This window comes from Rhinopithecus bieti, unplaced genomic scaffold, assembly GCF_001698545.2.
Source record: "Rhinopithecus bieti isolate Rb0 unplaced genomic scaffold, ASM169854v2 scaffold_6708, whole genome shotgun sequence".
Lineage (NCBI taxonomy): Eukaryota > Metazoa > Chordata > Mammalia > Primates > Cercopithecidae > Rhinopithecus > Rhinopithecus bieti.
In genome coordinates, this window is record NW_016806329.1 from 135950 (window position 1) to 154073 (window position 18124).

The following is an 18124-nucleotide window of genomic DNA, read 5'->3' on the forward strand; positions in this document are numbered from 1 at the left end:
TGTGTGAGACAGTGGAGTGAAGGGATGGAAAGACTTTGGACATAATCTTACCATATGTACCCAGGAAAAGAGCCATGAAAAAGACTGAAAAACAGAGAAGAGCAGTGTGTCTGACAGAGCTATTTTAACAAAATCCAGCGTTTACAACAGAGTTTAAGAGTAAACCGGCAGGCCAGGTGCAGTGGCTCATGCCTGTAATACTAGCACTTTGGGAGGCTGAGGTGGGCGAATCACTTGAGGTCAGAAGTTCGAGATCAGCCTGGCCAATAAGGTGAGACCACCCCCCCGCCCCCACTCCCCATTTCTACTAAAAATACAAAATTGAGCCAGCGTGGTGGCATGTGCCTGTAATCCCAGCTATTCAGGTGGCTGAGGCACGAGAATCGCTTGAACCTAGGAGGCGGAGGTTGCAGTGACCCGAGTTCGCACCACTGCACTCCCGCCTGGGCGACAGAGCGAGACTGTCTCAAACAAACAAAGAGTAAACCGGCAAATACTCCATTCTCTCTCTCTACACTCTGGCCCACTCTTAACACATCAAACTGTCCAGGATCAGGAGACGTTTTGTTCCCCTCATCTCCTTCTTCCAACTCTGCCCATGTTCTACTGTCTCCCCAAAATCCTACCTACCCTTCAGGAACTGCTGGAATGGGAGCTTGGGAAGTTTTCAGCAAACGCCTCTCTCCTCCTTTGTGGCCCCTTTATTCCCACAGCTCTGTGTCCTCTCCCTATGGCGAGTCCCTTGAGGGGCTGTATCTTACTCCTTGTGTCTGCAAGCACACATAACGCGTATTAGAGGAGGAAGCATTTGCCAGTGGAGCACAAAGCTGTTGCAGATCTCTTACTGGTTCTCAGGCGCTATCAATGAAATTCCCGTTCCCTCACCGTCCTCATCTGTAATTTGCAAGCCTCATCTACGATAACTGCTGTAAAGTTACACAGGGGAGCCCTTTCCGGACAAAGAAACGAGTTCTGCAATAAGTCTGTCAGATTTTAGCCACGACACCGGCGCCGCGCAGCCTCGCCAGCAAGTGCACCCGGGAATCCACAACCTAGCTGCACGCCCACAGCTCGACCACCGCCCTTCCGGTTGACGCCATTGCAAGCCCGCCCCCACGCTCCGCCCCCTCGCTAGGCGCTCGCCACGCCCACGCCGCCGTCGCCGTGAGGCCCACCCGGAATATCTGCACCCCGCGCTGACCAAAACCCGTGGACATGGCGAACCAGGTAGCGCCCGCTGAGCGGAGGGCCCTGAGTACGAGGGAGGGACTGCATGGCATGGGACCGGGCTGCTGTCCTCGGGGGCGCGCGAGGTTCGGCCCAGGACGGGATCTGGCTCCTGGTTCTGAAACTGGGCCCCGGCGAGCGGCTCAGCGGGGCAGAAAGAGAAGGAAGCTTTGTCTCGGCTCTTCAGTTGGGCAGCAGCTTTCTTTGCTGCTTCTGGGACAGCCGGAACGGGGTGGGGGTGGGAGAGCCGGAGAGTGGGGGGCAGGGGCTGGTCAGGACGGTATCCCAGTGGAAATGGCTTAGGAGCGGCCACGCATTGCTTCTTACACGAAGTTAAGTAACTCGCTCTGGGTCATTCTTGCAGCTTGCATACTTGGCAGAGCTGCAGCCAGGGCCCGTGCTCCTAACTCCTAGGTTGCTTGTGTTTCATAATTGAGCCTACGCCTTAATTATTGTGCCTCCAAGGAGTGTATTTTGGAAAGAACCCTACGTCCCTTTCAGAAACATTTTCGAGCGCTTGAACACCAAGAGATTTATATTCCCTCTAGTCCTCACATAACAAACACCTCCGCGAGATGGGGGCATCTTACCAAAACTGTGGTTTGAGGTCGGTTGTGATGGCGGACTGAGATTGCTCCTCAATGACAAGTTCATAAAATACACATTAGACAGTAACGAAAGGCAGAAATTACGAATAACATAAATAGTCTAAAGTTGCTGATTATTTTAATGCTTTGCAAATGTGGACATTTGCTAGTAAGACATATGGCCTTAACATACTGGAGTTTGAAAGAAATAAACTCTAACCAGTCTTTCAGACTTAAACTGGTAGTTGCTTTTCCTTATTGCTGAGTGTCTTTGTTCACAGAATGTGAAAGATTGTAATTGTTACTATAGTTCAAATGTTGAAGTAGTGCCATTTCCCGCGGATTTAGAGTGGGACTTTGTTTTGCTTAGAATTGTCAGTAAAAAGGAAAGGTTAGGCTCCTATAAGACATTTTTTAAAGGGGAGCAGGCCATCAAATTTAGTATTCTTGTCTCTCTGGATTTTTAGGTTGCATAACTTAATTGTTAGTATTCTGAATCTGACTTGTGGAGTTGAAATTTATGGCACATTGAAGTGAAACAGATTCTAATGCAGTGTCTGATTCTTTGTACTATTAAGATTTAATATCTGCAATTTACTTTAAAAAAAGGATCATTTCCAGCCTCACCAATTTACAGAGGCCATTCTTTTTTTTTTTTTTTTTTCCAGTTCAGATGGAGTTTCACTCTTTTGTTGCCCAGGCTGGAGTGCAGTGGCTCGATCTTGGCTCACTGCAACCTCCGCCTCCCGGGTTCAAGCAATTCTCCTGTCTCAGCCTCCCCAGTAGCTGGGATTACAGGCGCCCGCCACAATGCCCAGCTAAGTTTTGTATTTTTGGTAGAGACAGGGTTTCGTCGTGTTGGCCAGGCTGGTCTCGAACTCCTGACTTCAGGTGATCCGCCCATCTCAGCCTCCCAAAGTGTTGGGATTACAGGTGTGAGCCACCGCGCCCGGCCTACAGAGGCCATTCTTTTATCTCTATCCGGTTCACCTCTCCTTTTCCTCAACCGTTTGTTCTATTGCTGCCAATAACTACTAACTTATTTTGCAAAGCTATGCTGCGCCAAGAATTGTGTTAGGGACTTCATATTCATTCTTTTTTTTTTTTTTTTTTTTTGAGACGGAGTCTCGCTCTGTCGCCCAGGCTGGAGTGCAGTGGCGCAATCTCGGCTCACTGCAAGCTCCGCCTCCCGGGTTTATGCCATTCTCCTGCCTCAGCCTCCCCAGTAGCTGGGACTACCGGCGCCCTCCATCTCGCCCGGCTAGTTTTTTGTATTTTTTTAGTAGAGACCGGGTTTCACCGTGTAGGCCAGGATTTTTTTTTTTTTTTTAGCTCTGTCGCCCAGGCTGGAGTGCAGTGCTGCAATCTAGGCTCAGCCTCCCCAGTAGCTGGGACTACAGGCACCTGCCACCTCGCCCGGCTAATTTTTTGTATTTTTAGTAAGAGACTGGGTTTCACCTAGCCAGGATGGTCTCAATCTACTGACCTCATGATCCGCCCACTTCGGCCTCCCAAAGTACTGGGATTACAGGCAACTTGAGCCACGGCGCCCGGCCAGGGACTTCATATTCATTCTTACTTAGTCCTCACAATCACCCTATATATAGGTGTTTTATCACCATTTATAATTACTTTTTCCTCATCCTTCAGTATCCCGGTTGGAAGTGAAGCTCTCCCAAACCAAGCAAAGTTACGCTCTTAATCTACTTTTTTTGCTTTCTGTATTACTTTGTGCCTGTCTCTTTAAATCACACTCTTTGTAATTATTAACTTTAAAATCTGTCTCCTGTGAACCCAGTGGTTTACAACCTTTAGTCTGTCAACGCATTTCTCAAGTGTAACGTAAACTAATCAGGACCTTTCTCATTACATGTGGTTCTCTGGTTGTGGAGGGTATACTGACTATAATCTCTAAAGCAGCTCTGTTTGCTATAGATATATTAGTCACTTGTGTAATTTAAAATTTTTCAGTAGCCACATTAAAAAGGAAAAAGTGAAGTTTTAATAGTTTATTTATAATAACATAAATAATGTTACTTAACATAATCAAAATACCATTTCAACATGTAAGCAGTATTTTTTAAAATACTGTTAATGAGATATTTTTACTTTTCTTTGAACTAAGTGTTCAAAGTCCAGCTATATTTATAGCATATCTCTGTTTTCTTTTTTTTGTTTGTTTTTTGTTTTGTTTTGTTTGAGATGACGTCCCGCTCTGTTGCCCAGGCTGGAGTGCAGTGGGACAATCTCGGCTCACTGCAGTCTCCACCTCCCGGGTTCAAGCCGTTCTACTGCCTCAGCCTCCTGAGTAGCTAGGACCACACAGATGTGCACCACCATGCCCAGCTAATTTTTGTATTTTTGTAGAGACGAGGTTTCACCATGCTGGCCAGGTTGGTCTTGAACTCCTGACCTCGTGATCTGCCTGCCTCAGCCTCCCACAGTGCTGAGATTACAGGCGTGAGCCACCACGCCCGGCCTGTGGTCATTTTCTAAGTGCAAGTGGCTGCTGTATTGGCCCGTGCGGTTACAAGGGATATAGCTCCTCATTGTTACACTCCTAATCCTCCTTCCCACCCTGCAGTTTTGCACCAAACCAGTGGTATTCAGAACAGCCTGATCAAAAGAATTTCTTCCCGCACATGTTAAGCATGCAGATTTCTTGGACACCATGCCAGACCTGCTGAATCAGATTGTCTCGGAACTTGTGTTCTTAACCTGCTCTTGCTATGCATTGTAGAGGGCCATTAAATATTTGATGAGTACAACTTTTTAACCAAAAGATGCTTTTCTATCTGACCAGGTAATCATCTCAATTAAATCATTTTTGATGTCTACTATTTGTATGAAATCTAAAACATCACTTGGAAAACATATGTTTCTTTGTGAATCTGTGATATACTTTTTAAGGTTAGCATTAATCTGTATCTAAATTGGCTATTAAGTAGTTATTTGTTTAGGAGGATAAACAGCTTACTCCCCTTTTTTCCCCACTTCAGGTTATCAAGTGCAAGGCTGCAGTTGCTTGGGAGGCTGGAAAGCCTCTCTCCATAGAGGAGATAGAGGTGGCACCCCCAAAGGCTCATGAAGTTCGAATCAAGGTAATGATATATTTAAGGCACTGGAAAAGAAAAAAAAAAAAGACACAAGGAGGTCTCTGGATAGATGAGTAGATCTGAGATCTGCAGAGGATAAATCCCAAAGGACAGTGTCAAAGAAAAGGTATTGAAAGTCATCCAGCCTTACAATCATAACATCCTTCTCTTATCCCTCACCTTTGCAGCATGCTTCTCCATCTTTTTTAGCTTTGATCTTGGGCTGAACAGCTATTCCCATGGGTCACTGGATTATTGCAATTTATCTTCTGCAGTTGGGGTTTAAGGTAACTCTGTAGGATACTCATTTTTCTGCTGATTACATAACTTTAAATATATGCTGACATGTTAGAAACAAAAGAAGAAATGTTACCAGAAAGGGTTCCTTATTCTGACATCCAGAGTGGGTTCTTGTACCTCAGGCAAGAAAGAATTTGGAGTGAGTTCACAGAGTAAAGTGAAAGCAAGTTTATTAGAGAAGCAAAGAAATAAAAGAATAGCTACTCCATAGACAGAGCAGCAATATGGGCTGTTCACCTGAGTATACTTATAGTTATTTCTTGATTATATGCTAAACAAAGGGTTATTCATGAGTTTTCCAAGAAAGGGGTGGGCAACTCCCAGAACTAAGGATTCCTCCCCCTTTTAGACCATGTAGGGTAACTTCATGACATTGCCGTGGCATTTGTAAACTCATGGCACTGGTGAGACTCCTTTTTGGTATCAGATGCACTATAATTAGCCTATAACGAGCCTTGAGGATGACCAGAGGTCACTTTCATTGCTGTCTTGGTTTTAATGGGTTTTTGCTGGCTTCTCTACCCCAGCCTGTCTTATCAGCAGGGTCTTTCTGACGTGTATCTTGTGCCAACCTCCTATTTTATTCTGTGATTAAGAATGCCTAGCATCCAGGGAATGCAGCCCAGTAGGTCTCAGCCTTATTTTACCCAGTGCCTATTCAAGATGGAGTCGCTCTGGTTAAAATGCCTCTGACAGAAATGGTCTTCAGTTTTGCTACAGCGACTAAACAAGATTTGAGAAGAGGCTCCTGATTGAATAGAGCAACAAGCAAGTGAAGTCAGCTTGCTTAGAGAGCTTTAAAATGCGCCCACCCTGGCGGACAAGGGTAGGGTTCAGGGAATTCATTATTCTAGTGCTTCTCAACCTCTGGTGGCAGAGAAATGATGTTACCCCTGGAGAGAGGCATATTGTACAAGGCAGCCAGCTGGAGAGATCTTTGAAACCTTGGCATGTAGAAAACTTCATGTGTTTAGCATTCTACTACTCTCTACTTGTTTTGATATAAAATTAGTGCTTTAGAGTGGTGATCATTAACATTCTAGGAAGAGTCACAGCAAAAAACAGCTGTGACTTGGAATATACTTCCCCCACCATCTCACTTTGAACACACACCACACATACTGGCTCATGCCCCCAAAGATCCTACATACCAGGTGGAGCAGACCAGGACCAAATAACATCTTTTTTCTTTTTTTCTTTTTTTTCTTTTTTTAAGACAGAGTTTCACTCTGTTGCCCAGGCTGGAGTGCAGTGGTGCGATCTCGGCTCACTGCAACCCTTGCCTCCCAGGTTCAAGCAATTCTCCTGCCTCAGCCTCCCTAGTAGCTCAGATTACAGACATGCGCCACCATGCCTGGCTAATTTTTGTATTGTTAGTAGAGACGGAGTTTCACCCTGTTGGTCAGGCTGATCTCCAACTCCTGACCTCAAGTGATCCACACACCTCGGCCTCCCAAAGTGCTGGGATTACAGGTGTGAGCCACCGAAGCTGGCCCAAATAACATCTTAAGGTCCTTTCCAACCCATACCCAGGAATTTGAAATCTTTTAATAATAGTGCTTTTTTTCCTTCAAATTCAGAAATTAAGCTGATTGTGATTTTGCTACTGAAGAAGATGTTTGTCCTGGATATATTAAGGGCCCATACAGCTCAGTGGGTATTCATTGTGCTCATTGAGCAGTATGGACACAATGAGTACAGTCATCTTCCCTGCAAAACTGCAGACAGGTAGCAAAGATTGTTACATTGTAAGTGGATATATAAGCCAGGAGCAGAGACACATAAATAGAACTACTCCAAGATTTTGCCTTTCTGTGCTTTTGGTGGCTTTAAAAGATAAGTTACAGCCGGGCATGGTGGCTCACGCCTATAATGCCAGCACTTTGGGAAGCCAAGGCAGGCAGATCACGAGGTCAGGAGTTCAAGACCAGCCTGGCCAGCATGGTGAAACCCATCTCTACTAAAAATACAAAAAATTAGCCAGGCCTGGTGGTACGTGCCTGCAATCCCAGCTCCTCGGGAGGCTGAGGCAGGACAATCACTTGAACCCAGGAGGCGGAGGTTGCAGTGAGCCAAGATCATGCCACTGCACTCCAGCCTGGGTGACAGAGCAAGACTCTGTCTCAAATAATAATAATAATAATAATAAGTTACTTGAAAGCCAGAGAGAGAGAGAGAACAGGCTCATTTAAATAGAACTTGTGTCTGGTTTGTAAAAAGGGAGTTGGTTCCTCTCAAAGTTCTGAATTTTGGCCCAGACTCAACCAGACTGGCATATTTCTGAAGTAGTCATTACCTCTTTAAAAATAATATTTCCCAACTGTCATGAGAAAACTAGCAGTGAGATGGAGTCCACCTGTTTTGCACACAGGTGATGTTTCTCTCCATGCTTGAAGACATGGTGCCCATAAAATGACCTTGTTCACCTTCTCTTGCTAACATGCACTGAAACGGGGACTGGATGTTCCCTATTTCATTGCATATAAATGCACCATTGCTTTTAAGTACCACTAAAAAATTGCTGCCAATTCTAATTGTTAAGATGCCATGGATTATAAGCACATGCTGAATTTAGAGAGGTTAAAATATGAAAGAAATGTGTGTTAGAGTCAGTGAAATACAGTATTATAATAAAATGACTTTTCTTGTATCTGTACCTCTGAATTGCATGCACACACACTTAAGCATTCATTGTTTTAATGTCCTAATAGATCATTGCCACTGCAGTTTGCCACACCGACGCCTATACCCTGAGTGGAGCTGATCCTGAGGGTTGTTTTCCAGTGATCTTGGGACATGAAGGTGCTGGAATTGTGGAAAGTGTTGGCGAGGGAGTTACTAAACTGAAGGCGGGTAAGGAGATATTTGAACCACTTGTTTGATGATTTTGGCTTATTCCTATGGGGAAATTGTTTTTCTGATAAAACTACCCACTACATATTAACAGGTATCATCTAAGTAGATTGTCAAAAGAGTTTATTCCTCATCTGGGAAGCACAAATATTTGGATATTTTTTTCTCTCTGATTTTGCAGACTACTGTTTGTGTGAAACTTTTTAAGTACATTTCCGAAACCAATTTTGGAAGAATTTTTAGAGATGCATCAATGAAGTAGGATTTTGAAGTGTATAACTTCATTGTTCTTCAGTTATTGTTTAAAGAGTTTCATTTAAATAAAAATATTGAAACATACTTTTTGCATGGTCAGACAGTATCTGAATGATGTTACCTAGGTAAAGTTCTAAGATTTGAAGTTGTTAACTTTGCAAAGCCACATCAGTTGACAGGAATTTGCAAAGGCTGATGTTTTCATTTAGAAATAGATACTACCTGTTCAGGATGTCTTTGCATTTGTTTCCAGGTGACACTGTCATCCCACTTTACATCCCACAGTGTGGAGAATGCAAATTTTGTCTAAATCCTAAAACTAACCTTTGCCAGAAGATAAGGTTAGTATCTTTTTATATTCTTCTTAAAACACAAGTGCTGCAGGATAATTAAGGAATCAGAGAGACTGAGGGGGTGAGGAGGAATTACTTAATTATTTAGGTGCGCCAACCCAGTTGGATTAACATCCAAAGGACTGAGCCCCAAACAAAGAGTCAAGATACCTTTTAAGCATTTCGTGGGGCGGGGAGAGATCTCTGCATGGGGGAGCATATTACAGAAGCGAGAAACAAAGACAGTTATTCAATTGAGACATGCATTACATCATTTCTTACTTTTCAAGGAACAACATGTTTTGCGACTTGAGATTATTTGTCTGTGACCTTGCAGCTGCACAGCTAGAGAAACAGTCTTCACAATGCCTGGGAAAGGGAGAGAGAGATAAGTCTCACTAGCCATAGAAAAACAGGCAGTTAATTTTAAAGGACTCCAGCTCTTTCTCTTCCTCAGGGGAAATTGGGTTTTCTTACATATAACTGAGTTTTTGCTTACACATTCTTTAATTTCTTTTAATTCCTGTTCCACAAGGTCATATTAACAATGATAAGAATAAATAGTTATGTGGCAGTTTATATAGTGCATTGTATATCAGTGGTTTCATACCATTTTTATAGCAACTTCACTACTATCCCCGTTTTCACAGATGAGAGAAGACTCAGAAATTAAGAAGTTTTGACACAGAGAGGGTACCTGGGCACAGCAGCAATCTTCTCTACTATTTGCAGTTTTCTGCCTAATTGTGCAACTGAAGAAACATTTATTTTTCACATGAGGAAATGTGTAGCTTATAGAGGTGGCTGATTTAAGTAACTTGTACAGCCCCCAAGGGGTGTCTGCATTCTGTTTCCTCTCCGCCCCATGAAAGAAAGAAGTAGTGGGGATGTGAAGAGACCAGGGGAGTGACTCCACCTTATGCCTCACCCTGGCCTCACCTTGCCAGCTATGGTGCCGCATGTTAACCTTGGCTGGTCTTCACAAAGGCAACTGGGCCCTCCCTCTCCCCAGGATCCCCTACCGTGCCACCCCCCCAACCCTGCCCCGGAATGGTTTGTCATAATCTGGAAATTTGTTGGCTCATTTTCTTTCAACTCCTTTATTTTCATTGAACAAATCTCTGCTTTTGAAGAGTTGAGGGTATCTGCTATCTTTTTTTCTTTTCTCTCCCTCCCTCCCGTTGCAAAGAAAAGAACCATTCAGTTTTAGGGATGTTTGTGTGTACAGACACTGTCATCTGGATGTAACTTGCTTTGAAGCAGTGTTTTCATTGTGAGTGTGTTTTGCTATAAAATTTGTTCATATTTTGTGAATTCAATACTATATACCATTGTATTATAGTAACTTTTATAAAGCAAACCATAAATATACTGACTTTTCTTACAGGAAAAAAAGGGAGAGAAACTAAGGGGTTTGTCCAGTGTCACCAGCCATTAAGATATAAAACAATTTTCGGTACCCATTCTCTTCACAAAACAGTAGGCTAAATTTGCCAAACTATGTAGTAAGGAAAAGCATGCTTGTGAGATTAAACAAAATCATTTTTATGAACCATTTTACTGTCCAGTAAGTGAGAGTAATAAAACTTACCCACTAAGGCTATTAGGAAGACCGCAGGAGATAACCTAACTCCTTGACACAGAAAAGGTAGTGGTTTTTATTGTAGTAGGTAACAACACTGAAAGAACTACCTCTTTGAGGAAATTTAAGATCCCCTTGTATGTGTTCCGTTTTCTTTTAAATTCAGGTAGAGCGTGCATATTATAAAGCACTTAAGGTGTATAGATCTTAAGTGTACAGCTCAATGAATAATTATGTATGTAAACACCTGTTGGTTTGAACATCACCCAGATCAAGATAGAGAACCCTGCCAGCACCTGACAAGGCCCCTCATGTCCCTTCCAAGTCAGAACCTACCTCCCTCCTAGGTTACCACTGTCCTGATTCCTTTCACTGTGACCTTTGTATAAATAGAGTCATGCAGTGCGTGCTCTTTTGTCAGGTTTCTTTCTTTCATAATGTCTGTGAGATATATCAAGTTGCATATACGTCAGTAGTTCTTTTTTGTTGCTCTGTCTTATTCCATTCAGAATACCAGTATTGATCTGTTCTCCTGTTGATGGACATTTAGGTTACTCCAGTTTTGGGTGGTTACAGTTAATGCTGCTAGGAACATTCTTATTTATACATGTCTTTTGATGGATATAAGCATTGCTTTCTTTTGAGCATTTTCTTGAGATTATAATTGCTGAGTCATAGGATATGCATCTACAGCTCTCTGGTGTACTTGTACCAGTTTACACTTGTACCAGCATTGTATGGGAGATCCATTTGTTTGTAATGCCATTGACAAAATTAGTTTATATTTTTGGAAAACAAAATTCCATTTATTTTATAATGCACATCCTGTTACTTTAGTAAAACCAGAACCAAAAAAATAATAATAATAATAATCGCTTTGAAAGGGAATTTTAAACACAGTCTGAAAATTTTGCAACACGTGAAGTACAGTAATGGTGATGGGTTCTTTGTGATTGTTACCATTTTGAGAAATTCTTTCAAAGCATAAAATGTATTCCATATCACCGTTTGTTCAAGAAACTCCTCTAGAATACTTCTCACATTAAGGAGGGCTAACCAAACTTAAATTTTTCTCATTAAGATATAGTAGTTATTTTTAGTCGGGTGCAGTGGATCACACCTATAATCCCAACCCTTTGGGAGGCTGAGGCAGATGGTTCACTTGAGTCCAGCAGTTAGAGAACAACGTGCACACCTTGGTGAAATCCCCTTTCTATAAAAAATTTTAAAAATTAGCCGAACTTGGCCGGGCGCGGTGGCTCAAGCCTGTAATCCCAGCACTTTGGGAGGCCGAGACGGGCGGATCACAAGGTCAGGAGATCGAGACCATCCTGGCTAACACGGTGAAACCCCGTCTCTACTGAAAAAAAAAAACTACAAAAAACTAACCGGGCGAAGTGGCGGCGCCTGTAGTCCCAGCTACCCGGGAGGCTGAGGCAGGAGAATAGCGTGAACCCGGGAGGCGGAGCTTGCAGTGAGCTGAGATCCGGCCACAGCACTCCAGCCTGGGTGACAGAGCGAGACTCCGTCTCAAAAAAAAAAAAAAAAAAATTAGCCGAACTTGGTAGCACGTGCCTGTGGTCCCAGCTGCTCAGTGGCTGTGGTGGGAGGATCACGAGCTCTGGAGGTTGAGGTTGCAGTGAGCAGTGATGTGCCACTGCATTCCAACCTGGGCGACACAGTAAAACCCTTTCTCAAAAAAAAAATTATTTTTGATGGAGCTTTGTTACCTGTTCTTTGTTTCTGGTCATATTTGTTTTTCTCTCAAAGAAAATGTATTTGCTCTTGAATCTAGAGGCAGTCTATTTTCTCATCTGTGTATTTATTCCTATGTATGTTCCAAAGAGTTTAGCTAAGAGTATACATCAAATTATAGTGTTCAGCCTGGGCAACATAGCAAGACCCCGTCTCTATGCCCCTGTAGTACCAGCTACTTGGTGCGCAGATGCAGGAGGATCACTTGAGCTCAGGCGATCCTCCTGCCTCAGTGTTCAAGGCTGTGGTGAGCTATGCATTCCAGCCTGCGCTGTCTCAAAAAAAAACAAAGCAATTATAGTGTTTATTTTATTTAAAATAACATAATTACTAAATATCAATTCTGTGCCAGACACAATGCTGAAGCCTCATATAATATCTCATTAGATTTTTATAGCAATCTGTAAAGGAAGTTACCTGTTTCTCAGCATTTTCTAGTGAGAAAATGAAGGCATAAAGATTAATTAACTTGCTCAGATGACACATGATTTAAACCCAAGTGCTCTGACGTTAGGGTGGGTACTCCTAAGCGGGATGTTGTATCACCTCGGTTTAGAATAGCAAAAGTAATTTTTGTTACCATTTATTGCATCAGTGGCCCTTGTACGCTTTTTGGGTTTTCTTTCCTATTGGTGTAACCAAGTCACAGGTAAAACAAAGTGAAGAGGTAATTTAACTTGCATTATTGAGGACTGTTAGTTACACTTCAGAAAAATGCTTCCTGAAAGATACAAATTAGCCAGTTTGGCCATCTGTTTTCGTCAGCTGATCTGGTTAATGGTTTGTAATCTCTGCTTGCATAGATACTGGTTTTGGCTTTATCCTTTATGAAGTTATATTTGCTCACAGAGGTTTTTTCATTTTTTAAATTTTTGAGACAGGGTCTCATTCTGTCACCCAGGCTGGAATGTAGTGGCACAGTCACGGCTCACTGCAGCCTCAAACTCCTGGACTGAAGTGAACCTCCTGCAAGCATGTGCCCCACTACACCTGGCTAATTTTATTTTTTGTAGAGATAGGGTGTTGCTATGTTGCCCAGGCTACTCTCAAACTCCAGGATTCAAGTTGTACTCCTGTCTCAACTTCCCAAAGTACTGGGATTATAGGAGTGAGCCACTGCACCCAGCCCACCGTTTTAATGATGGGATTTTAAAATAATTCCAACTGATCCATAAGTTGTACCTCTTAAAATGAGTTCAATATTCTAACAGTATGATCTAGAAGGCTAGTGAATATTGGAAAAGATGGATAAGATTATAAATCTCTTATAAATTTCGTTTATAAGGCATTGCTGCAAGGTGCTAAATTACTAATAAATACATTCAAAATTTTAGTTTACAACACTTTCTGAATATTTACTTGTCATTATTTTAAAACTGATTTCTTTTCCTGTGGGTTTTAGAAACCTAATTCCAACTTGCCTTTTTCATTTTTTATTTTCTTTAGAGTCACTCAAGGGAAAGGATTAATGCCAGATGGTACCAGCAGATTTACTTGCAAAGGAAAGACAATTTTGCATTACATGGGAACCAGCACATTTTCTGAATACACAGTTGTGGCTGATATCTCTGTTGCTAAAATAGATCCTTTAGCACCTTTGGATAAAGTCTGCCTTCTAGGTTGTGGCATTTCTACTGGTTATGGTGCTGCTGTGAACACTGCCAAGGTAAGAGACTGACTTGGGATTTTACTTCTGCCTTCTAATTTAATTCAGTGAAACTGTCCTAGAATAGTGAAATTGGCCCATCTGTACGAAACCCAGCGATTCTCTTGACTCTGGTAGAATGCGTACTTTATAAACTGTCTTTACTCCTAGGTGGAGCCTGGCTCTGTTTGTGCGGTCTTTGGCTTGGGAGGAGTTGGATTGGCAGTTATCATGGGCTGTAAAGTGGCTGGTGCATCCCGGATCATTGGTGTGGACATCAATAAAGATAAATTTGCAAGGGCCAAAGAGTTTGGAGCCACTGAATGTATTAACCCTCAGGATTTTAGTAAACCCATCCAGGAAGTGCTCATTGAGATGACTGATGGAGGAGTGGACTATTCGTTTGAATGTATTGGTAATGTGAAGGTCATGGTGAGTATGAGCTTCATTCCTTTTTAATTTATGGAACTGCTTTCTTTGAAGTGCAGTTTTAGATTAAAAATTATTTTGGCAAAGGAAAGTTTCTTGATAAGAATTATTCTAGTGAAAGAAGGTGAAAATATCTATTTGAACTACAGTGGGAAATGATACAAGAACAGCTCAGGGAAGGATGAGATGTGTCTTTGCCTTTCAATGCCTGCTAAGTGCATGTCTCATGAAATGAAAAGACAGAATAAAGCAGTTGTGCAGAGCATGGGCTTTGGAATCAAATACACATCCACTTACTAATTCAGTGACCCTAAACAAACAGCTTCTCTCAACCTCAGTTTCCTCATCTATAAAATGCAGGTACAGGTTGAACATCTATCCCTAATCCAAAAATCCAAAATGCTCCAAAATCTGAAACTTTGAGCACCAACATGATGCTCAAAGGAAATGTTCATTGGAGCTTTTCAGATTAGGAATGCTCAGCCAATAAATACGATGCAAATATTCCAAATCCAAAAAAATCCAAAAATCAAAATGCTCTGGTCCCAAGCATCTCAGATAAAAGATAACCAACCTGTAGTAACAATACCTACTTAAACCTACATAGACACTCAGTAAAAGTATTACTATTAATTCTGCTGCCTGCTTTTTAAAATTAAATCCTTTAGAGTTTAACTACAGTTTACTTTTTAAAATAGAAAGCAAATAAACACTTTATTAATTTATGTTAATATTTAACCAGGTTAATTTGTTAAAATAAATTGTTCAGGCTGGGAGTGGTGGCTCACGCCTGTAATCCCAACACTTTGAGAGGCCAAGGCAGGTGGATCACTTGAGGCCAGGAGTTCGAGACCAGCCAGGACAACATGACAAAACCCCGTCTCTACTAGAAATATAAAAATTAGCTGGGTGTCGTGGCGCACGCCTGTAATCCCAGCTACTAGGGATGCTGAGGCACGAGAACCGCTTGAACCTGGGAGGCAGAGGTTGCCATGAGCCGAGATCATGCCACTGCACTCCAGCCTGGGTGCCAGAGGGAGGCTATCTCAAAAAAAAAAAAAAAAAAAGTAAATGAAAATATAAATTGTTCAATGAAATTGAGCTCACTAAATGTTAAGTTTGGCCTTTTGTTGCCATTTTCTTTAAAAACAATGGCATCTCTAGAAGTTTCTGGGAAGCAGTTATTCTCAGGAAAATGCACTGACTTCTGTGATTTGGTCATTATCTGTGCCTGCAGAGAGCAGCACTTGAGGCGTGTCACAAGGGCTGGGGCGTTAGCGTGGTGGTTGGAGTAGCTGCTTCAGGTGAAGAAATTGCCACTCGTCCATTCCAGCTGGTAACAGGTCGCACATGGAAAGGCACTGCCTTTGGAGGTAATTCAGTGGATGAGATTACTGCATTTTCTCTTTTGTTATTTGCATTGGCAGATGTTTAATTCCAGCCTAATTTTTTTATATTAACAAGAATCTGCCTTCTCATTATAAGTTGTTGCATGCAAGTCTGTTTTATTAGAAGGGATTCAGACTCAGTCACTGTTTACCCCTAGGACTGGAGAGGTATTCACCTTCTCCTGAAACATAGGGCCACTTGGTGCATATTCTGTAAAAGAAACAAATCAATATTCTGTTAGTGAGGAAGTAGTTATGGGTATAACAGGGGCAGGAAGTTGATTGCAAAGTAAGCAAACAGTATCAGCCATTGTGTGTTTCTTCTTGGGGACTCAAGTAGCTTGTTACATTTTATTCATTTTCCAGGAGTACAGTGATCACTGGATGTGATAATACATCCAGTGATGTATGATTTTAGCAGTAACCAATATTGAGTCTCAAACTGAAAATATTTCATTGGATGAAGCCTTATCATAAAATCAAAAAGCTGCTAGACTGATCATTTTCCCTTGTGATCCTAAAAGTCCTTGGTGGTTTGGGGTTGCAGGGAAACACTTTCTATCTTTTCCATGGTTGCTCAGCCAGAGGAGAGAAAAGATGTCACAACATGTTTGTATTTCCCAACGATTGTGAATGAATGAGTCTAAAGTTTTTAAAGGGCTTTCAAAATATATATTTGTATTTCATCATCCTCCTAAAGAAAAAAAATCACATCGCGTGTGTTTTGAATGATCTGTGTTTACCAGGTTGTCTTTTAAGGTCCTCTGCCTCATATTATGCCAGCTTTTTTGAAGGCCAGAAGAAAAGATTTGGAAAGTATGCTAAAATGAGGGGTTTGGCCAGTCTTCCTTCTTTATAATTACAGAATTTGCCTTAGAAAATGTCTATCTGATTTGCCCTCCTCTTCAAAGCTCTAGATATATGCCACAGCAGAGTATCATAGAAGAAACTTTGTAAGCTGTGTATGCTATTTGGGGGCATCATTTTTTCCATGGCTGTATTTGAAAGGGCATTCCAAGCCTGGCTGATCCAGGGGGTCTTGGTAGTAACCTCTAACTGAAGCCTCATTCTGGCACATGCTGGTTGGGTAATTCACTGTATCATTGAGGCCCCTTGCATTGCTAAAATATGATCCAAAGATAATAGAAGTTTTTGTCTAGAGAACAGGAGTGGCTGTGGTCATCTCAGTTACCAGGTTTAAAAAGAAAGAAAAAATCCCCACAATTTGTGGGGAAAGAATAATTAGTGGAGAATATAAGGAAGGAGGTTTGGAAAAGGCTCAAGAGGTTGAAATATGGTTGAAAGCATCCTTAGAAGGTAGAAGGCTTCTTGTTGTGTTGCTTCTTTAGAAACAGTGAGAAATTGAAGCACCTAATTTTCTTTAAAATCTTACCATTTAGCTAAGAGTTCTGTTTCATTTTTTAGTTTCATAGTTTTCTGTTCTGAGATGTTATCCCATTTCATTGTTAAATTTAAAACCAAGGAAACAAAGTCCTGTATTATATGAGTTTTTTTTCTTATTTGAATATCATAATTATAGAAATCTTTGCTGATGTGGACCTAAATAAGCTTGTTGTTGAGACTTCCAGAGTTCTGTCATGGGCAGTTTTAAAAGTCTCAATAGGCCAAAACTTAATGAGGTTTTAATAAATCTTAATACAGAGAAAGAAAAATTCTCATAAGTATTTACTTCTTTTTTTTTTTATATCCATAGCTATTTTTATATCCATAGTTTTATTGGTTTTTTTTGAATTATACTTTAAGTTCTAGGGTACATGTGCACAAGGTACACATTTGTTACATATGTATACATGTGCTATGTTGGTGTCCTGCACCCATTAACTCGTCATTTATATTAGGTATATACCCTAATGCTATCCCTGCCACCTCCCCCACCCCATGACAGGCCCCGTTGTGTGATGTTCCCCACCCTGTGTCCAAGTGTTCTCATTGTTAAATTCCCACCTATGAGTGAGAACATGCAGTGTTTGGTTTTCTGTCCTTGGCGATAGTTTGCTCAGAATGATGGTTTCCAGCTTCATCCATGTCCCTACAAAGGACATGAGCTCACCTTTTTGTATGGCTGCATAGTATTCCATGATGTATATGTGCCACATTTTCAAATCCATTCTATCATTAATGTACATTTGGGTTGGTTCCAAGTCTTTGCTATTGTGAATCGTGCCACAATAAGCATATGTGTGCATGTGTCTTCATAGCAGCATGATTTATAATCCTTTGGGTATATACCCAGTAATACCCAAATTGCTGGGTCAAATGGTATTTCTAGTTCTAGATCCTTGAGGAATCGCCACACTGTCTTCCACAATGGTTGAACTAGTTTACAGTCCCACCAACAGTGTAAAAGTGTTCATATTTCTCCACATCCTCTCTAGCACCTGTTGTTTCCTGACTTTTTAATGATCGACATTCTAACTGGTGTGAGATGGTATCTCATTGTGGTTTTGATTTGCATTTATCTGATGGCCAGTGATGATGAGCATTTTTTTGTGTATCTGTTGGCTGCATAAATGTCTTCTTTTGACAAGTGTCTGTTCATATCCTTTGCCCACTTTTTGATGGGGTTGTCTATTTTTTTCCTGTAAATTTGTTTAAGTTCTTTGTAGATTCTGGTTATCAGCCCTTTGTCAGATGGGTAGATTGTAAAAATTTTCT

General features: G+C 41.6%; 1 protein-coding gene across 1 annotated transcript in view; it reads left to right on the forward strand.

The window, feature by feature from the left end:
• The first annotated feature begins 1116 nt into the window (after nt 1-1116).
• Nucleotides 1117-18124, forward strand: part of ADH5 (alcohol dehydrogenase 5 (class III), chi polypeptide) — a 23770-nt gene continuing 6762 nt past the window's right edge. The window contains exons 1-7 of the mRNA XM_017875486.1: nt 1117-1227; nt 4814-4915; nt 7921-8062; nt 8571-8658; nt 13433-13652; nt 13803-14063; nt 15298-15433. Of these exons, the coding sequence (XP_017730975.1) occupies nt 1216-1227; nt 4814-4915; nt 7921-8062; nt 8571-8658; nt 13433-13652; nt 13803-14063; nt 15298-15433 (961 nt within the window). The 5' untranslated portion in view covers nt 1117-1215. The remainder of the gene's footprint in view (nt 1228-4813; nt 4916-7920; nt 8063-8570; nt 8659-13432; nt 13653-13802; nt 14064-15297; nt 15434-18124) is intronic.